This window comes from Poecilia reticulata, chromosome 4 (genome assembly GCF_904066995.2).
Source record: "Poecilia reticulata chromosome 4, P_reticulata-male-v2, whole genome shotgun sequence".
In the NCBI taxonomy this organism is placed as follows: domain Eukaryota; kingdom Metazoa; phylum Chordata; class Actinopteri; order Cyprinodontiformes; family Poeciliidae; genus Poecilia; species Poecilia reticulata.
Genome location: NC_088833.1, coordinates 29,748,479 through 29,767,028, shown reverse-complemented (window position 1 = coordinate 29,767,028; position 18,550 = coordinate 29,748,479). Strand labels below are relative to the sequence as shown.

The 18,550-nt window shown below is 38.5% G+C and overlaps 1 protein-coding gene across 2 annotated transcripts; it reads right to left on the bottom strand.

The window, feature by feature from the left end:
- Window positions 1–569: 569 nt before the first annotated feature.
- On the bottom strand, window positions 570–17,215 carry brdt (bromodomain, testis-specific). 2 transcript variants are annotated; one of them, XM_017304233.2, is made up of 20 exons: window positions 16,955–17,215; window positions 13,688–13,955; window positions 12,103–12,240; window positions 11,391–11,526; window positions 9,977–10,098; window positions 9,522–9,872; window positions 9,317–9,445; window positions 8,268–8,465; window positions 8,018–8,196; window positions 7,621–7,907; window positions 7,394–7,507; window positions 7,174–7,293; window positions 4,560–4,612; window positions 4,307–4,481; window positions 4,100–4,170; window positions 3,314–3,374; window positions 3,111–3,229; window positions 2,470–2,663; window positions 2,160–2,379; window positions 570–1,244 (listed from the first exon to the last, which is right to left on the bottom strand). In XM_017304233.2, the coding sequence occupies exons 2-20, from the start codon at window positions 13,892–13,894 to the stop codon at window positions 1,179–1,181; spliced, it is 2,940 nt and encodes a 979-aa protein (XP_017159722.1). In that variant the 5' UTR covers window positions 13,895–13,955; window positions 16,955–17,215; the 3' UTR covers window positions 570–1,178. The 2 variants fall into 2 exon arrangements, with proteins under 2 accessions (XP_017159722.1, XP_008405980.1); XM_008407758.3 differs by having other exon boundaries at window positions 9,977–10,101; window positions 16,955–17,214.
- Between the last annotated feature and the right edge of the window lie 1,335 nt (window positions 17,216–18,550).

The following is an 18,550-nucleotide window of genomic DNA, read 5'->3' as shown; positions in this document are numbered from 1 at the left end:
TGATAAGTCTACAAAGCAAGGTTCATAAAGACATGGATGCACTTGAAAGGCCAGCAAAGTCTCCTGAGAACCAGATAAAACTTACAGTAAAGACAGCAAAGACTGTGAGCCACACATTGTCATCCTCAAAATGCATGTCTGAAAGATTGGTAAATTCCCCATAAACACTTTTACCCTGTGAAAAGTCTTTACAGAACAGATGAAACTATGACGTTAAACGTTGTGGATTAAAAACTGGATGCCACAATTCATAAATGAAGACTTTTGGCAATTTAATGGATCAGGACTTAAGAGGATATTGTTTTTACTGGACTCTAATAGGATTTTTTTTTATTTCAATCTCAAATCTAAATGTATTAAAAGAAATAGACTCCACATTGTTGAAGCTTATTCAGAGATCAAAATTGAAATGTTTTCTTAAATTTCATAGTTCATGTTTTTTTTTTCTTTTTTAAATAACATGAAAACTCCAAGGACACTTAAATGGAGGAGTTTGTGGTCAAAGAGGAACTTTACGGAGCAAAATGTAAATGAGATATCAGACTAAATCATTGGTCGGTGTAGACTGATTAGTGAAAAATAGCTTTATTTTGTTAATTAAAAGAAAACCTTTTTAAACATATACAAACATCTTGGAAGATCTGCTACTATTGTTCATGACTGCAGAACAGTCACAACTGTACGTATGACCAAACAACACAGTGCATGTATAGTTAACATTGTAATAATAGCCCAGCAAAAAGCTGAAGTAAATCTTTAAGCTGGGAAATCTTTTGAACCCTATTCCATTATTCTACATATTATTACTGTAATGCAGGAATGTATGATGCACTCAAATCTGCATTTGTGAAAAAAAATATATTTATTGTAAATCTCCTTAAAGGAATCGATTAAATCCGAGAACTAACAGAACGTAACATTTCTGACAAAATGCAGTAAACTGTCAAAGGATGAACAATAATGTAGTAAATGTGAGTTCAAATAATAACAGTGCTATAAACACTTTAAGAGTGCGTTAGTGCAAATATCAAATGCTAACAGAAGATCAGACCTATTTGCATTTTATCTTTTACACCTCCTCCCATAGTTTAACCTTTCAGGCTTTAAGTTTCTTGCCCCAAGCCAGAGAGACAACTGAAGATCTTTGAGGGTAGAGCTTTGGTTTGCAGCTTCCTTCTTCAGTCCAGGCCAAGTTCAAATGAGGTCATGATCTCCCGCTGCATGGTCATGTCAATACAAGACATCTATACAAAGAGAAGAACAGTTAAAACGTTATGTCAACGGTTGCAGCAGGGTTTCCCCCAGCAACTGGCTAAACCTGTTGGTAGCGGAGCCAGACGCAGTCCACCAGCTGAACAACATTTAAAAGTTTAAAACAAAATGTTAAAAGTTGACAAGAAATTTTAGAAATAAATACAACAATAAAGGAAATACAGCAGTGGACTAAATAAAACTAGTCTGTGTGTTGTGTATGTACAACCACATGCCATCATATTTTTAAATAGTCAACCCTCTCCTAAAGCTCACTGAAGCTTTAGCAAAAAATGGGTAGAAAGAGTCAAAACTTCAGTTAAACTGGGTGTGAGTAGGACTGGAGCAGAACGGCAGCTCCATGTATTGTCAGAGATTTTTAATACAGCGGCGATCGTCCGGTTGTGTCTGCCCTTGTGTACTGATTGGACAAAAATGCCCTGAAATCTAGCAGCTGGTCACTAATAAGATGAACATGACATACAAACTGCATGTCATTTAATGTGTTTTTTTAATGTAATTTTCTCATATTATGGACTTCACTGTGTGTTCAGATGCTCAATGCATTTGCACCAAGAAAAATAAAAATTAATGGATGCCACCAATTATGGTTTAGAACGATGCGTTAATATGCGTCTCATTATTGATACTAGCAGCTTTGATACTTAATGCATACTTTGGTGCAGTTATTCTCCAAATTGATCAATAGAGGCGAAGATGGTCTTCAGAAGCACCTGCCAAAGAGATCGATGGCTCACGAATTTCAATAAACTAAGCTTAACCTGTCTTTGTGATCACTGTTACTGGTGTATAAAAATCCAAAACAAAACAAACAACAAAAAACACTGGTGGGAAACCCTGTGCTACAGTGAAATGTTCCAGAGTGAGAAACGGAGCAGTGTACTAACAGCCTCCCTCCTGCGACGCTCCTGCTCTTTCCTGCGGGCCAGTTCTCGCTCTTTATCCACAGAAAACTGCTGGCTCTGGGCCTTCGCTTCACTTTGAGGCCTCAGCTGCTCCACTCGTTTTGGAGCTTCCAACCCGGCCTCCGGGCAGATGCTCTCCAGCAAATCCGGATCTTCTTTAATCTTCTCAGGAGGATGCTCTGTTTTACTCAAAGCTGGAAAGCTGTAGGAGACAAACTCTGAGTCACAGGAACATGAAGAACAACTTAATTAGCTTAAACGTGGAGCAGAGATTGTGTTCTTTGGTGAACACCTGTTCTTTTCAACAGGCTCCACCACTCCGTTTTCATCCAATGCTTTCTTCTTTTGGGCTTTCTCCCGTTCTTCCTTTTCTATGGCGGCTTTGCGGAACATCTGGAAGCTCTCTTTAGAGGCCTTGATAGCAGCTGGAGTGACCGACTGCCTCACAAGTTTTGCCCATGACTCTGCATTTTTCAAGAAAATGTCCTGACAAAGAAAAGTGACAGAATTAGTCAGAAGTTTGCTTCAAAGGGGCATCATATGTTTTCCAATTCCAGGCACATGTTGCCATTTTACAACACAATCAAGTAACAACATAACCTTCAGTTGTTATATTAAAAAAAAGCGGTTTATATCAAACATTACTTAGAACAAATGTGACTTCCTAATTTAATGCCTTGAAATAGGGCCTCTGTCTTTTCAAAAAAACACTGCTATATTTTGAATCTCCAGCTTTAGGAAATGATCACAACATGGCTCCTCTATTAACACTTTAACAACATTTTTACCAGCATTACACTCAGAAGTATCTTGTATAATGAGCTCAGCAGAAGCACAGTTCCACCAAGTGTTTGCCAATTGAGGTTGGCTAGTCTGAAGGAGCCGAGCGGGTTAGGGTTAGTTTCATCTGTTCTGGTTAGGGTTTTTCCTAACCTTTTTAGGAATCTGGGATTTCTCCTCTTCGGTAGATTTACTCGTGGTCTGGCTGAGTGGTAGCTCGCTCCCCCGACCATCAGGAAAATCTTCAGGATCCCGGAAATCCGTCAAATAAACTTCCAGAAGAAGAAAAAAGAAGGTTTTATGCCACTAAACTGGCAATAGAGTGACATCAGATCATGTGTTTTTAAGGAACTTACTGTCACCCATCTCTTCTTTGAAGAGCAGCGGACTGTCGGTGAGAGGAGACAGCACTGCACCCTGATACAGGAGACATTTGGGTTTAACACAGAGTCATTCTGATGCTGGACACATGCTGCTCTATGGAGAAACTATTCTATTCTTCACAGTTAAAGCACAATGCAAATATGCTATTATTCAAATGAAAATTTTACAGGTGAACAAAAAGTTTGCATACACTGAATAAAGACATAATTTTTTCCCCCACTTCAATGATAAAGAAGACTCAAGTTTTCATTTTAGGTCAGTCAGAATTTAATTTTTTCCTATTTGCTAAATGTCACAATTATGAAAGAAAGAATATTTCAGATTTATTGATCAATGACTTCAAAAATCATTAAAGTTTCCATACAGAGTGATTACTGTCTCTTTAAACAATGAAGGAAAGGCCATATGATGATAATGATGATGATGTCATGACTTTGGAAACGTCCAATAGGTTAAAAAAAAATTATTTAACTGGATAAATCTCTGACATATTTTCTCAGTATTGTGGCATTGAACAAACAAATCATTTTGGTAGTTTTAACCTAAAACAAAAGAATTTTGGCCGGATTCAACTTCAGACAGTGAGACTTTATTCAGTGTAAATACTGTACATTCGTTTTAACTGTAATGGTAGGGCCTGGTTCCAAGCTTTATTCCGATTCCAAATGGACTTCAGAAACGTCAGAAAGGATTTAGAAATAAAAAAAGGCTTTGCAAGAACCTGGCACTGCCAAGTTCTTCCATTTTGTGAAGAGTACCTCAAATCTGGCAGCAGCCCAGTCTGGCAGCGCTCCAGGGGAGGCCATAGGGGATAAGAGCGCAGACAAATCTGCCAACAATAAATTACACCATGTCGAACACCTTTACTAAAATGTTTACTTGAACATACAAGATAGATCAGACCTGAAGCCAAAGCTGACAAATCAGGTAATTCCTCCTAAAAGCTCAGGGAGGCACAGATTTACCTTGCGGGGACATGGGCAGCTCGTTGTAGAAGTGGCCTGGGATTTGCGATGTTTGGTCGTTTTTAGTTTCTAGAAGCGTGGACTTGATGGGGTGTGAGGGATGACGGGTTCTGATCGAGGCCTTCGCCGACTGTCTGATCTCTGATACCCGCTTATTGCTGAGATTGTGAGTCACCTTTTATTGAAGAATAAACATTTATCACTACTGCAATATGCCAAGTTGTAATCCTAAGAGGAAAATGTGTGCTTCTACCTTTTGGTGAACTTTTTGACAGGGATCCTTAGACATTTTCTTCAGTTTTGGCACTGTAAAAAAACAAAACCAAAAGAAACACACAAATCAAGCTTTTCAATCCACAAGGCTACACATCCGATTATTTGTTCTTAATATTCCGTCTTTATTCAACCAGAAAGTCCCAATAGAATCAGAAATCTGCTTAACAAGAGATATGGCAAAGAAAATCAGAACCATGTCAAACAAATAAATGTTTGACAAGCAAAACTATGCAGCTGATCAACATTTCAAAAGCTTCAATAATACAAAAACTGACCTCAAATCCGTACAGCAGAGCATTAGGGCCTTAGTAGATAAAAAAAAAAGTAAAATTCCAAGAAAAAGTACTAACATTTTTTGATTAATCTCAGAAAGAAAGAAAGAATGAAAAAAAAGGACATTTCTCAGTTTCAAAGGTTGAAAATTTGTTAGAAAAAAATACCCCTCAAATTTTCTAGAAAAAAAGAAGTGGAAATTGCAGAGATTATTTTGGTGGAAACTTACTCCTGCTTTGTGTGTGTTTGTTTTCCACTCTACAATGGCCCAAATATGCCATCGTAAAGCCCTGATGTGGTTTCAGAGCAGGAGTAAAGCAGAAGTTTTAAATTTCAATCTCTTCCATCAACCACAAAGAGGAATGTCAGATCTCTTGGCAGTAAGACGGCCACAACCTTGAAGAGCTAATGCTCAGCCATGCTTATCAACGACAGATTATATATTCATGACATGCTAATCTGAAAGATCTCTGCAGCTCAGATACTGAACTATATAATCTATTATCACCACTTTGTTGTGAAACAGTCTGGATTCTGGAATCAGCCGATATGTGGCTGAGCTACACAACTCTAATGCATTTCTGTTAATACGCGTTGATTTTAACCATGTCTCGCTTCTACACTTCTATTTTTGCAACATATCAAACGCTACAGGAAAATAAAACGGGTTATTTTCAGTGACCTGAATAAATCAGGTTAATAATTTTGTAAAAGCTACAGGCAGGATTTCTTGTCCAGAAAGAAAAAAAAAGGTAGATGTGAGGGTAAGCAAATGTGAGTCACACCTTTACTGTTAAAGCAACCACAGAAACACTGGACTCCTCAGCAGGGCTCAGTCAACCAGCCTCACAATAAACTTAAAGAAAACTAAATTAACATCAGATTCATGACAAGGTTTTTATGGAAAACTTTCTGATCCAAACTGGATGACCTTCACAAATTCCTGCATGTTTTCAGCAGTACATTTTATTACAGTGTTAATCTTCAGGGACTCCAGGAGTAACTCAACTTTTGCCATACTTTGCTTTTGTTTATCCAAATAAAACAGGAAACACAATCGGTTGTTCAAGATTTTTATAGGCGTCATATTTTGAGCGACATACAGTAGTGAAAGCATGCGTCTGGTGCACTCATTTTTCAAGTTTTTCCCTGTGAGACAGAATCTAAAAACATTACAAATAATGTTGTGAGATTTTTAAATAATTATTGCACTATTTATGCAGTTGACACCTACCACCCAGCATGGGAGAAGGTCACGAGGTCATATGTGACCAAAATAAAACTTTGTGGGATGTACTCAACCAAGAACACCATGGTAACCGTGAAGCATAGTGGTGGAAGCATCATGCTTCGAGTGTGCTTCTCTGCAAAAGGGACAGGAGGACTGCACCATATTGAGGGGAGGATGGGTGAGGTCATGTATCGCCATGACCTGAAACCAACAGCCAGTCTTTGGAGGGTGCTGAAACTTTGTGTTGCCTAGCGACACTCCAGAAACCTGAATGTTCTGGATAAGAGCCAAAATCCTTGCTGCAGGGTTTGACAACCTGGTCAGAAACGACTGGAATAGTTGGAATTAAATAACAGTTTCGGTTATATCTATTATGTTCTATTTTATAAAATATGGTACTTATTTTATGCAATAAATGCTAATTATGCAATGCGTTTTTCTGCATAATTTTTCTTTTCGAGTCCATCCCTCACAGTCAAGGTGTGGCTCTCATGAAAATTACAAACCGTTCCAAGTTTTGACTTGTATATTTTTCCACCCAAATGTATAATTTGCAAATTGCTGTGGGCAAACCATGTGCATTACTCCCACCTTGTGGTAGAATTGCATTACTGCAAGTACCAAAAACTTCAACAAAAAGCTTTTGATGAGTCATATACATTCACTATCAAACAACAACAAAAAGGTTCATCACTAACTTACAGCTGAGTAAATATATCATCCATAAACAAACAAAAAAAAACTGTCTCATGAAGAAATTTTATCTGAGTGACACCAAATAAATAATATAAAAAAGGATAAAATGTGAGGGTTAGTTACTGTAGCAAAATGGACTTCTAATTTAATTTGTTTTCATAAACAAAAAAAGAAACGAGAATGTGGATTAGATGTCGGATAAAATAAATGTTCTTCTGTTGTGAAAAAATTTATCTGAAGATGTGGTATACTGAAAAAGGACATTTAAAATATGGGAATAAAAAAGGAGTTTCCAAACCTTTTGTGGGTGTAGGCAAACTGAAAACAGTTTAACATTTGTGTGAATCTTAGGTGAACCAGCCAAAAGTAGAGGACAAAGTAAGAAGCCAACCTGATTCAGAGTCACTGCCATCACTGGAGCTGGAGCTGCTGTCACTGCTGCTGCCAGAGCTGAACGAGGAGCTGCTGCTTTTGCTGAAAGGCGACTGGCGGCTGTTAGCGGAGACCTCCACTTAAACAGTTCACGAAAACAAAACAACAAGAAAACGTTTTAAAATCTCAGTGCCTCAAATTAGGAAGCAGATCCTTGAAACGTGTTGACCCGATCCTACCCAGTGGTTTCTGTTTCATCAACATGTTCTTTTTGTTACTCATAACTGATCTCTTTCCACCTTCCTTTGTTTTTTCATTCTTCAGTCCTCCCTTGGGGATCAACAACTTTTTTTCTAATGCAGAAAACACATAAACGTGTTAAACAGTCATTTAGATGGAGAACAGCATGAAAAACAAAGACTGGAGCAGTATAGCTTGAGCAGTGGAGGAGGTGAGGTGTTCTTACTGTTTCTGCTGCTGTTGCATTTACTGAGACTGGCAGCAACAAACTGCTGCAAGGCTCTGAGAGTGGAAGCTTTGAGCTTTTCAAAGTCCACTTCCACCTCCCCAGATTCAGCCGTTTCCAAACACGTCTCTCTGCTCTTGATGAGGTTCAGCATCTCGATCAGTTTTTTACTGGGTAGCTTGTCGATGTCTGCCTTTAGCTGCATTTTCTCCTGGTTACTCAGTGGAACTGAAACGACCTCGCTGCACTTTGCCGGGACTCCGGGATTGTGGGGTTTAACTCCATGCCTGCAAACGCAACAAAACAAAAACAACCACACAAAAGACAATTATGGTTTATCTTGAGCTAATGCTAGTTGTAGGGTACAAAAACCAAACTCCATTTTTGTGACCCTTACAGAGAGGTGCCTTTGCATTTCGAAATCATTTGCACTATGGTGTTGTATTTTGCAGAAACGTTCTTCAGTCGAGAAAGGCCCTTCTCGTTGGCTCGTTTTTCCTTTTTCAGCTTCTCTTTCTTCTTTGGCTTCAGAGGCTCTTTGGTGAGCCGCTTCAGCTGATCGCTGACCGCTTTCAACTACCAAAGTAACCAGAAAATGAGGAAAATTTTATGCACTATATTGCACTTGTGCCTGTGTGATGCCAAACCTTCTCTTCCAGATGAGCCAGCTGCATGGCAACCTCATCTGATGACCTCTCTGACTCAGAGGAGTTGTTGCTCAGAGAACTCTCAGATGTTGAGGGACTTCCGACTCTGTTCGACTGCCGGTTTTCGGCACACTGCAGAGAGAGGGAACACCCTTCTGGTTTTTGGGGAATGTTCATGTAGCGGGCTTCAAAAACCTCCTGTTGAAGGAAGGAAAAAAAGTTTGCACAAAAAGGGGAATGTGTGTTTGTCTGATTATCTCTTTTTGGTAGCAAAGCTTCTTGGGATTAAATTGTATACCAGTGGTCCCCAAACTTTTTCCTGTGAGGGCACATAACTTTTCCCTTCTCTGGTGGGGGGCCGGAGTCAGTTTGTAACAGAAAAAGTGTTACACGTTTATCACATGCGCTGCCGGAAATTGTTCGGGGGTGGGTGGGGTGCGCGCATTTCTAGATTGATTTTTACTCAGAAAGCACATGGGCAAAAACCGTTAGTGAAACGGTCACTGGGACTGACTAGTATATATTCCATTGAGGGAAAGTAGCTTTAACATATGAATTCCTCATATGTTAACATAAAGGCTTGTTTTGAAGTATAAGCTGCTACTTACAGGCATTGCTTCGAAGAATTCGACCGGGAATGCGGCGTTCATAACATCTGCTCTACCGCTAGCAAACAACCGAAACAACCGTACTAATTAAATAACATAAAAGTCAAGCAGTTCCCTAAAAGTCCAACAGATGGCAGCAATGCGCCATGCAAAACAAAACAGCCCCAGTTTACAGGACACACCTCCTGCTAAAGAGCCCCCTGGTGGTTAAACCGGAAAATACAATATATGAAAAAAAATCTGAATGCTCTCTGGTATTGTTCAGGGGGCCGGACTAAATGTGGAGGCGGGTCGGATCCGGCCCGCGGGCCGTAGTTTGGGGGCAACTGTTGTATACTGTTGGAGAGCGTCTTTATGTCTCTTCAAACTGGCTCAATCATACTTAAAGTAGGGTTTGAATCGGGTGATCTCACCCTAAACTAGACAGGAAGAGCAGCGTACCTGCAGTTTTTTGGCCATGTAGACAACATCATGCGACGGAGGATTGTATCTGTAGCAGTTTGAGAACATCAGTCGCACATCAGCAGCAAATTCCTTGGCGTCTCTGTACTCCTGCTGGTCCATTTTTTTCTAGAGATTAAAACTTGCATCAGAACAAACTGGCTTTTGGAACGCTTAAAATATTCTGACGTCTTGGTAGTTTTACCTTGATGGTGCTCAGGTCCATCGGCTGTTTGATGATGTCATGGTAGTCATGGAGCCCCAAAGCCACTGCATCCACCGGCGTGTAAAAGGGCCAGGCGTAGGCGTAGTGCCTCTTGGAGAGCATTTCTTTCAGGATGTTGTTGCAGTACCTGAGCTGCTCTGGCATTCTGACCCTCTTATCCTCAAAAGCAGGCAAGTCCTTTTTAGGGGGCTTGATGGGCCGTCCGTTGCTTGTTCTGAAGAACAACGTGCAAGGCACTGAAGGTTCCTCATCAGGGGAGATCTCACTGTTTGTGAAGACGGAAGGGGCCGATGTTGCAGAGTCGGCTTTCCGCTTCAAGGTTTTTTTAATCTGAATATTCAGACAGGAAGGGAAAGAGATGAGCTCTGCATGTCATTCACTACAGCATGTAGACACATTCAGGATACAGGCCGCATGAACTAATCAAACCTTACTGTTGTGTGTGTTTTTGCAGCGAGTCCGTTGGGTGGGTTGATCTGAGCCATATCTGGAGGAATGACCGTCACCATCTGCTGGAGAACAACGTCTGATATACCAGACTTCTGCTTCACTGCATCTGCTTCAGGTGGGGATTAAAAACACTCGCATGGGTTGGGTGGAACTTTACATGTTAGACAGGTCACAGAAGTTACTGGAAGAGTATGCTATGGGGTTAAACCAGTACTTTATTTTATGGCTGAAACGATTAATCGGAATGACTCGGCTATTGAAATAATAATCAACTAATTTGGTAATTGGTTAATCGTTAGCTGCAGGATACAGGAGTAAAAAAAAGGCAGTTTTCTGTAAAGAACAACACAAGGGGAGTAGTAATTAAACATGTAAATATATAAAAGTCTAGACATTTTACATTCAAATTAAGCCTGTTCTACCCAGGACTCCTAAAGTGGCATAGTTTTAGATACAAAACTTCAGTTCAAACTAAACCTATACCAACAAAACTAAAACTTTAGTTTAAAGTAAAAAGAATAAAAACAAATCTAAAGCTGAAACTTTTATTTAAAAAAATATTTTGTTACACATTTGTTGAAACTGTCACTATGTTATGACAGTAATGACAATGATCTGTGAAAAAAAGAAAAGAAAAGTGGAGCTCCTCTGCCTTCTCCCATTGCAAAACAACCAATCAGAGCCAGGAGGAGGGTCTTAGTGATGTCAATCATGCTCGTGTACACTGTTAAGAATTTATAATTCTGTGTTTTCCATCCATCTCTTTTAGCTAGTTGCAAAGCTAAAGCTAAAGGAAATGACATGTTAGGAAACGCACTCAAAGCTAAGGTTAAAGGATATGACACACTAGGGAAAGCCCTCTTTAGGGCATAGCTTAGATAGAGGCTAACAAAGAGAATGGAAAAATTTTGTTTGATGCCATTTTGTCCTGCTAACTCCTAAAGGTAGCATGAGAAATGGACCAGCTGTATTTTGGTATTAATAAATGGAATTTATGAATTCAACTCACTGACTCTTCTTCAACCTCATACATCAAGAACTTGGCATGGAGAACAGATAAATTCTCCATAGCACCTTCCTCCTTTTTTAAGCTGTGGATGCCTCCTTTGGTACAAATGATCAAGTGTTCACTAAAGGGGTGCCGTTACTGCAATAGGCAATGTTAGGCAATAAAGTATTTCATTTAAAAAAGGAATTTAATTATTTTTCATCTTTAAATGCATTTCTAATACAGAATAAAGCAACTTAAATGAAAAATCTGCAACATTTGGCAATTTCCTTTATCTGATTAATCAGAATAATCGATAATCATTGGTTGCAGCATTGTTTTGTTTTTTTATAAATGTGTAAACTAAAAAAAAAAAAATCCAGACGAAATACCCAATATTTCTGAGTCACCTGTGTTGTTTTTCTTCACTTTCAGTGGTTCAAGCACAGAGACTGTAGTGACCACCTCCTCCTTTTGCATTTGTGACAATTTCTGCAAAAAGGCCTTTTCCAAGGTTTGGGCCATAAAAACAATATCATCTCCTGGCTGTGGGAAAAAAAAGAAAGAAAGGAGGAAGGGTTACTGAGTTTAGTCAGAGCTACAGCTCTTCTGTTTAAACAATCAAACATCAAGTGAACAAGAGACTACATTTGTTTACATGCAGTTGAGCAAGAAACTACTTTAGATTTAAAGATGACCAAAAGAAAAAAAGAATTGTTCCTGATAGTAAATGACAGGCATCCCCCTGGAGGGTAAATGTCCCTGGAGTGCCATTTCTGAAGATGTGAAGACATTTGAAATAAAAGAACAACTTTAATAGCAGACCCCCCTCCATCTCCTGCATGTTGAAAATCATTTATCACTTTCTTTCTAAGCAAGCAGAGGGAAAGATTTATCTGCATTACAGCTAATCAAATACTTTGTACAGAGCCTAACAAGCCATTGAACCATTCATTTTATTGAAGTCTTTGAGGCTAGAAGGCCTTACCATTCCATTAATCTCCATCTAGCTGGCCAACTCCAAAAGAGCAATATTGATTCCAGTCAGAACAGACATGTTAGATTCAGCTGACGTGCAGGTAAACAAACGAAGCAGTGTGTCGTATTGCATCGTGTTCTCACCTTGTTGTACATGTAGCAGTTGGTGAACATGGCGTTGAAGTCTTTTACACACTCACTTGCTTCCCAGTAATATCGGTTCTCTAGTCGCTTCTTGATGGTGCTCAGATCCATAGGATATGTAATAATTTTATAATAATCCTAAAAACATACATACAAATAGCCCACACTTGAAAAACTTTTTGGTTTTTGACCAAAGACAACAAGTGCATTACAGTACCTTGCAAAGCCATGCAACCCCCCCAATGTCACAATACAACGAGAATACTGACTGGACGTCATGGAGATTTTGGGTGACAGACCAGAGCAAGTAGCACAGAATTGAAGTTAAACGGAAAAATAACATTTGCTTTTAATGTTTTTTTTACTGCAATAAAAAAATCAGTCTGGAAAGTTACATGCATTTACATCTAGCTCTTTGTACTCTGACACTCTTAAACAAAATCCCTTAAACAAAAACCTCCATAATCATATAAAGACAGTTACAAAGTTGGCCTTCCTTCATCTGAATAACATTTCCAGTATTTTTCTTCAGGTGACTAATATCCAGCAAGATCTAGAGATACGTTAAATATCTGCTGTTGTATCAACCTTCCAGACTACTCGGGTCTTCTGGTTCTGCTATGTGTCAGAACCAATCATAGAGAAGCAGCATTCAGCTTCTATGCACCACAAATCTGGAACAAACTTCCAGAAAACTGCAAGACAGCTGAAACACAGAGTTCCTTTAAATCGTGACTAAAAACCCATATATCTAGAGTTGCTTTTGACTCTAGACAGGCGTCACTGAAACAATGACTAACATATTTGATGTGTATTGATGATGCACATCTTATGATGTGTAGCGCTTTGACCTGCCTTGTGGCTGAAATGTGTTGTAAAAATAAACTTGACTGATTAAAGCATAGAACTGTCTTGGAAGAAAACCTGTCATAGGCTGTAAAAAAAAAAGCTTCACTTTGTAGAAAAATGTTTAGATCACAGCACATCCGTGAATGGAATAGTTAACATTGATAATCTCCAGACCTAAAGCAGATTATGAATTTGCGCTTACATGAACAGCTGCTGTGAGATTAAATTACACACAAGCTAAAATCTATTTACTGATTCATTCACTCCTGAATGGACTGTTGCATTGGACTTTCTTCAAATGGATCAATTTAGAAACGTAGAGCCCAAAGTCGGTCCTCGAGGGCCGGCATCCTGCATGTTTTAATTCTCTCCCTGGTTTAACGCTCTTTGATCTAATGATGGCTCGTTAGAAGGCCTATGAAGAATATTGACATGCTGAAAAGGTTGTTACTACCAGCAGGGACAGAACTAAAACATGCAGGATGCCGGGCCTCAAGGACAGACTTTGGCACCCTTATTTAAAAGAACCTGGATGCACATGTACACCTTAATTAACTGATTTTTTACCTTTAATTCAATTTCCTCATACTTTATAAATATTATGTTCATCCATAGCAAATCCTAAAATAAAGTTTGTGCTTGTAAAAAGAGAAAATGCAGGAAAAGTTTAATGAGTTTGAATTCTTTCACAAGGTGCTGCACCAGTCAAACACTGCCCGACAACTGAAGCACTTACTGGAAGACACAGTGTGACAGCATCGACGGGCTCGCGAAACGGCCATGAATACTGATGTTTCCAGAGCGCTTTCATCACCACCTTCTCCAGATACAGCAGCTGATTGGTCAGGCGCCCGGGGCTCCTGGGATTTACAACCTCTGGTGGAGGCGGGTTCCCGCTCACGGAGGGGCAGGCTTTCATATCAGCCATCCTGTTTAAAAGCATTGATGGGACAAGGGAGCCTGGAGAACACTCTGCCGCAACAGAGAGTTCATCACACACCTTCCTGATGAAGAAATAAAATTAGTCATCAGTGCATCAGTCACAAGTAAAATATGAAAGTGAACACACACCAGAGACAGGTATTTTCTACATTTTCATTAAGAGAAAAAAAACCCCAAACAGATCAAAAACACCTTAAAGACGAACACCAATAAATTCAACATTTCTTAAAAAAAAAAAAAACAGGAATGCCAATAAATTCAATATTTAAGAATAAATAAAAACTTTTTAATCTATATAGCCATTGTTTAAAAAATGGTGTGGATTATTAGTCAGAGAAAATCAGGATTTACAGAAAACTACATTAATGCTGGGATTAAGTAGTTACTGTTTCTTAAAGAACTAAATAAAAATTGCATGCATTTCTATTAATTACTAGTGTCACACATTTATGAAATAGGTCAAGATAGAGGGTTATTATATATCAGTATGAAAATAAATAACCTGCACTCTGAAATGTTAAGGACACAGTTTAGAAATAGAAAAGAACGCATGATTTATTCACTGAAATCTAGTGGTTTTCATATTCAGGCAGAAAAAAAAAACACTCTTCAGCTGAGTGATGGCGCCACCTACTGTCTGAATTTAAAATAATGTAGGCGGTCGTTTCAGCAGAGGTAGATGACTCGTTTTATACCAAAACGTCATGTTTACATCCATGATTCAATCACTACTCATGACAGTTTATTCATTGAATGTTTTATGAGATACAATTGATAAGTGAATAACTAAAAACATCAAAAACACAAATCGTCAATGAGATCTTACCAAACAGCTAGCATAGTGATACCTAACCTATTAAGATTAAATAGCTAATTCAATATCGATTACAACTAAACCAAGATTTCAAACAGCTGGTTAAAATGATTTCTGTAAAGGAACCCAGCAACGTTTAAGGGCTACAGTAGCACAAATATAGATTTGTGCTATGAAACCATGAAGATACACAACTCTGTGCACTCTGAATTGTTCGATAGTTTTGTATTGTTCAGTGTTCAACAGTTAAAAGTATTATTTAGTAATCTAATGCAATCCATGTCCTGCTGCCACACTGACCTCATTTCCAGAAGCTGACTAAAAAGTTGCTATGGAAGAAAAGCAATTGAAAATAAATAAATAAATAGCACCAACTGAAAAAAGGGCCACCGAATTAAGCAATAGAAAAATGCACAAAATGCATGGTTTAATTGTGCATAAAAACAGGTTATTTTGAACATATGAAAAGTCGTATTGTTCTTCATCGTAAGTAATTTGTGAAAAAATACAAGTTGATGTCTCCAATTACGACGCTACACTTTCAGTTAGTCAAGTTAGAATAATACTTTTATTCCTGATAATTCTTAGTCTAAGGTTTACATGAAATCAAAGTAAGAACACATTAAAGAATTAGGTGAAAACTGGGCCTGGACAACACACACATTATTAAAGGAAGGACTTCTGCTTTCAGAGATGATTCTGTTCAAATGAAGGACAATACTGAAAAATATTTTCCACCTTCTAATGGCCAATCGGGAGCTTGTTCAGTGAAAGACCCTGTCGGCAAACATGCAGAGCACACATCACAGAAAACAATACTGTGCATGTCACCCCAAATACATTTGAATATCATGAAACAAAAATCTATGCGTTTTCTCAATCATTTGAGAAAGTGACACTTAAATTGAACATTGATTTATTATGGTGAACTATTTCAAGCCTTTATTTTGTAATTGTCATGATTATTGCTTAGAGATAACAGAAGCACAAAATTCAGTGTTTCAGAAATTAGAACATTATTAAGCAATAAAAAAAACACATCTATATGTATTGTTCATTTTTTTGCACTCAAAGTTTGGTCTGGCCTCCTTTTGCAAAAACCACTGCATTGATGCAGCGTGGCATGGAGGACATCAGCATTCAGGTCCATGTTGGGTCTGACGTCTCATCAGCTCATACATTCTCAATAGGATTTTGCTTGACAATCCTCTCAAGGCTGCAGTTATCCCCGTTACTGGTGCATCTTTTCCTTCCACTGAACTTTCTAGCTTGAATACAACCCTAGAACAAGCAGCGTTTTTAGCATTGACCTTTTGTTGCTCGTCCTCATTGTGGAGGGTCTAAAAGACTGGCTTTTGGACATGATTGTGTAGCATTTGTCATGATATTCAAATATTTTTGAGCTGCACCTGTAACTACTCATCAGAACCACTAAGGAAATAGACCAACACTTGGTCAGTGTCATGTTTTGCCACTATAAACTTTTATTCACCGATTGGAGTATCCTTCTACATATTCATTCTTTAGACATGGAGTAAGAATATAATAAAATACTGATTCGTTTCTCAAGTACTTAAATTCAGAACAATAATAATTTCTTCTGAGGAAAAAAAAAACAAGGGGCAGCTCGAGAACCAATAACGGCAAACAATTTTGGGGGATGTTACCTTTATTTAGCAAGCGAGTACAACCTCACGGTGTTTGTATGCATACCGTGTTAGACGGTACAAAATGGAGGATATTACACTGCTACCAAGTTCTCTCAACATTTCCACCTGTTGGCTCCAGGTCAATTCACTTCTCCGAGTTACCGCCAGCTAGCGTTGCAACTAACGTTAGCACCCAGGGCCGTGAACATGAGTACAGTTCGGTTTTTGGAAATAACTCAACAGTACATTTTCTACTAAAAGCTCCAGCATGACTTTGATTTAAGAACCCATTCAATGTCTAAAGCAAGGGCAACGTATTGGCTTAAAACCCCTTCATGAAATTATTTTGCCTTTTAAAGTGATCGCAACGAGGAAAAGGCAAGTTTTACCGAAACTTGTTCACGCCAACACCTAGCATCGCTAACGTTTTGCTAGCGTCTTCACTTTCCTACAAAGGTCAGTTTAACTTAAAGTCTTTTTTAAACAAACTCGCTTGCACATAGGTCTTTTTCTTGTTGATAAAATAATAACCGCCATACCAGCAGGCGTTTTGGCACATTAAATATTCAATTTATTATTTCATTAGCGTGCTACATACCTAAATAACCTCCGAAATCTGTCGGGCTCCTGAGTTCAGCTCTTCAGTCACAGGCGTCTCTATAGCAACCATCTCATTTATATCTCCCTACAGCCTCTACAACTGATTGGTCTTTGCGTTATAGCTAGCACGCGCCATAACGTTTTCAACATTATTAAATAATGAACTAGTTTAAGAAGATTATAAAAATATAAAACCAAATAAAGTTTAGGAAGAGAAAACAAAATGGCAACTTCCTGTAACTACAGGAGCCTTCTGACTGAACAACTGGACACAGTGAGCGCTGAAGCTCACTTAAACAGAAGCACCGTGCTTTTAAATGGTGAGCAGCTAAGTTAGCTTAGCGGACGGTCTTAAGCCGAAATAGCTCGCGCAGAGGGTTGCTTCCTGTGAACTGAACAGTCGAGTATGAGTCGACCATGTTTCACATGTCCAAGTTTGTTTCATTACCGTAATTTATTTTACAACAGCATGTGAAATTTATTAGGAAAAAAAAGTGGCCTGTGCAAGAACTGAAGACATCGTCTTGTGGTTCAATTCAAAGTTTAATTCCACATGTAATTCAAGCATGTCCTACCAAGCTGCAGAGGAACATCCTAATCAAGCCAGGTTTAAGCAATCCTGCTAAGTGCAGACTTTTGGTTCCTTCCAAAACACCAGTAAATCAATCACAGATCAATTTATTCTGACACAGGAAACTGTTTCTAAGCTTTTGAAAAGGGGAAACAAGGTAGCAATTCAGAAAGGGCATATATGTTATTAACGTCTATATTTCAATTTACATTTGCACCCTAAAAAGTCAAGTTCACAACCAAGTGTTATTAAATAAGGCCAATTAATGCATAAGCAAATTAAGTCCTTTACGCAACTAATATGACAAAACTGGAACCTTTATAATTCCAAATAAAGGTGGTTTTTAGTTATATAAAAAGCTGGAGTGCAGTAGTGGTTGCTGAAGCTGGTCCTCAGGCCTGCTGCCCTACATGTTAAGTTAAATGCTAACCTGCTCCCAAGCAGCTGATTCAAATGATTGCATTACCTTCTCAACACGCCATTAACTCATGGAGAACCGTGTTAATTAACAACTCATCCAAACCACGTGTTGGGCAGCAGGTAAACCCTGCCCACCAAGAGAACAAAAAATAAATGACTAACTAAATAAAGAACATACAGGACAGGGAAGCCCTGACAATCATTGCCTATATAGGTTGCTCTGCAAGCTATTCAATAATGAGGTGTGCAGATATTCTCCTGAATTTTTTGAAAGTCAATGAATCTTTTTTTTTAACTGCATGAATCAAAATAGAATAACACAGGATAACTCAAAAATCCAGCCATATTTTCAAGTTTTGCAAAACATGTATTTTGCATGTTTATGTTAGTGAATTTTGTAATTTATAACATAATTTGTGTAGGACAATAGCACACTTTTTTTAAACATTGCTGCTGCATAATGATCCAGAAACAGCCTGAAGGCATTGTTCGTTTATATTTTTTGACCACAAGATGGAGCCAGAAGCAAAAATATGTAATTAGATATGACTTTCCGTCATATGTGGACATGAGCTTTTCCACTGCCAAATTCATAACACAAAT

What these genes read in the sequence shown, in the direction of transcription:
- brdt (XM_008407758.3), bottom strand. Translation starts at nt 13,894, where the DNA reads ATGCTTTTAAACAGGATGGCTGATATGAAAGCCTGCCCCTCCGTGAGC. An exon ending in AGTGAAGAAAAACAACACAG is followed by an intron (nt 10,102 to 11,390) that starts GTGACTCAGAAA and finishes CCCCACCTGAAG; the next exon opens with CAGATGCAGTGAAGCAGAAG. An exon ending in AAATGCAAAGGCACCTCTCT is followed by an intron (nt 7,908 to 8,017) that starts GTAAGGGTCACA and finishes TTGCGTTTGCAG; the next exon opens with GCATGGAGTTAAACCCCACA.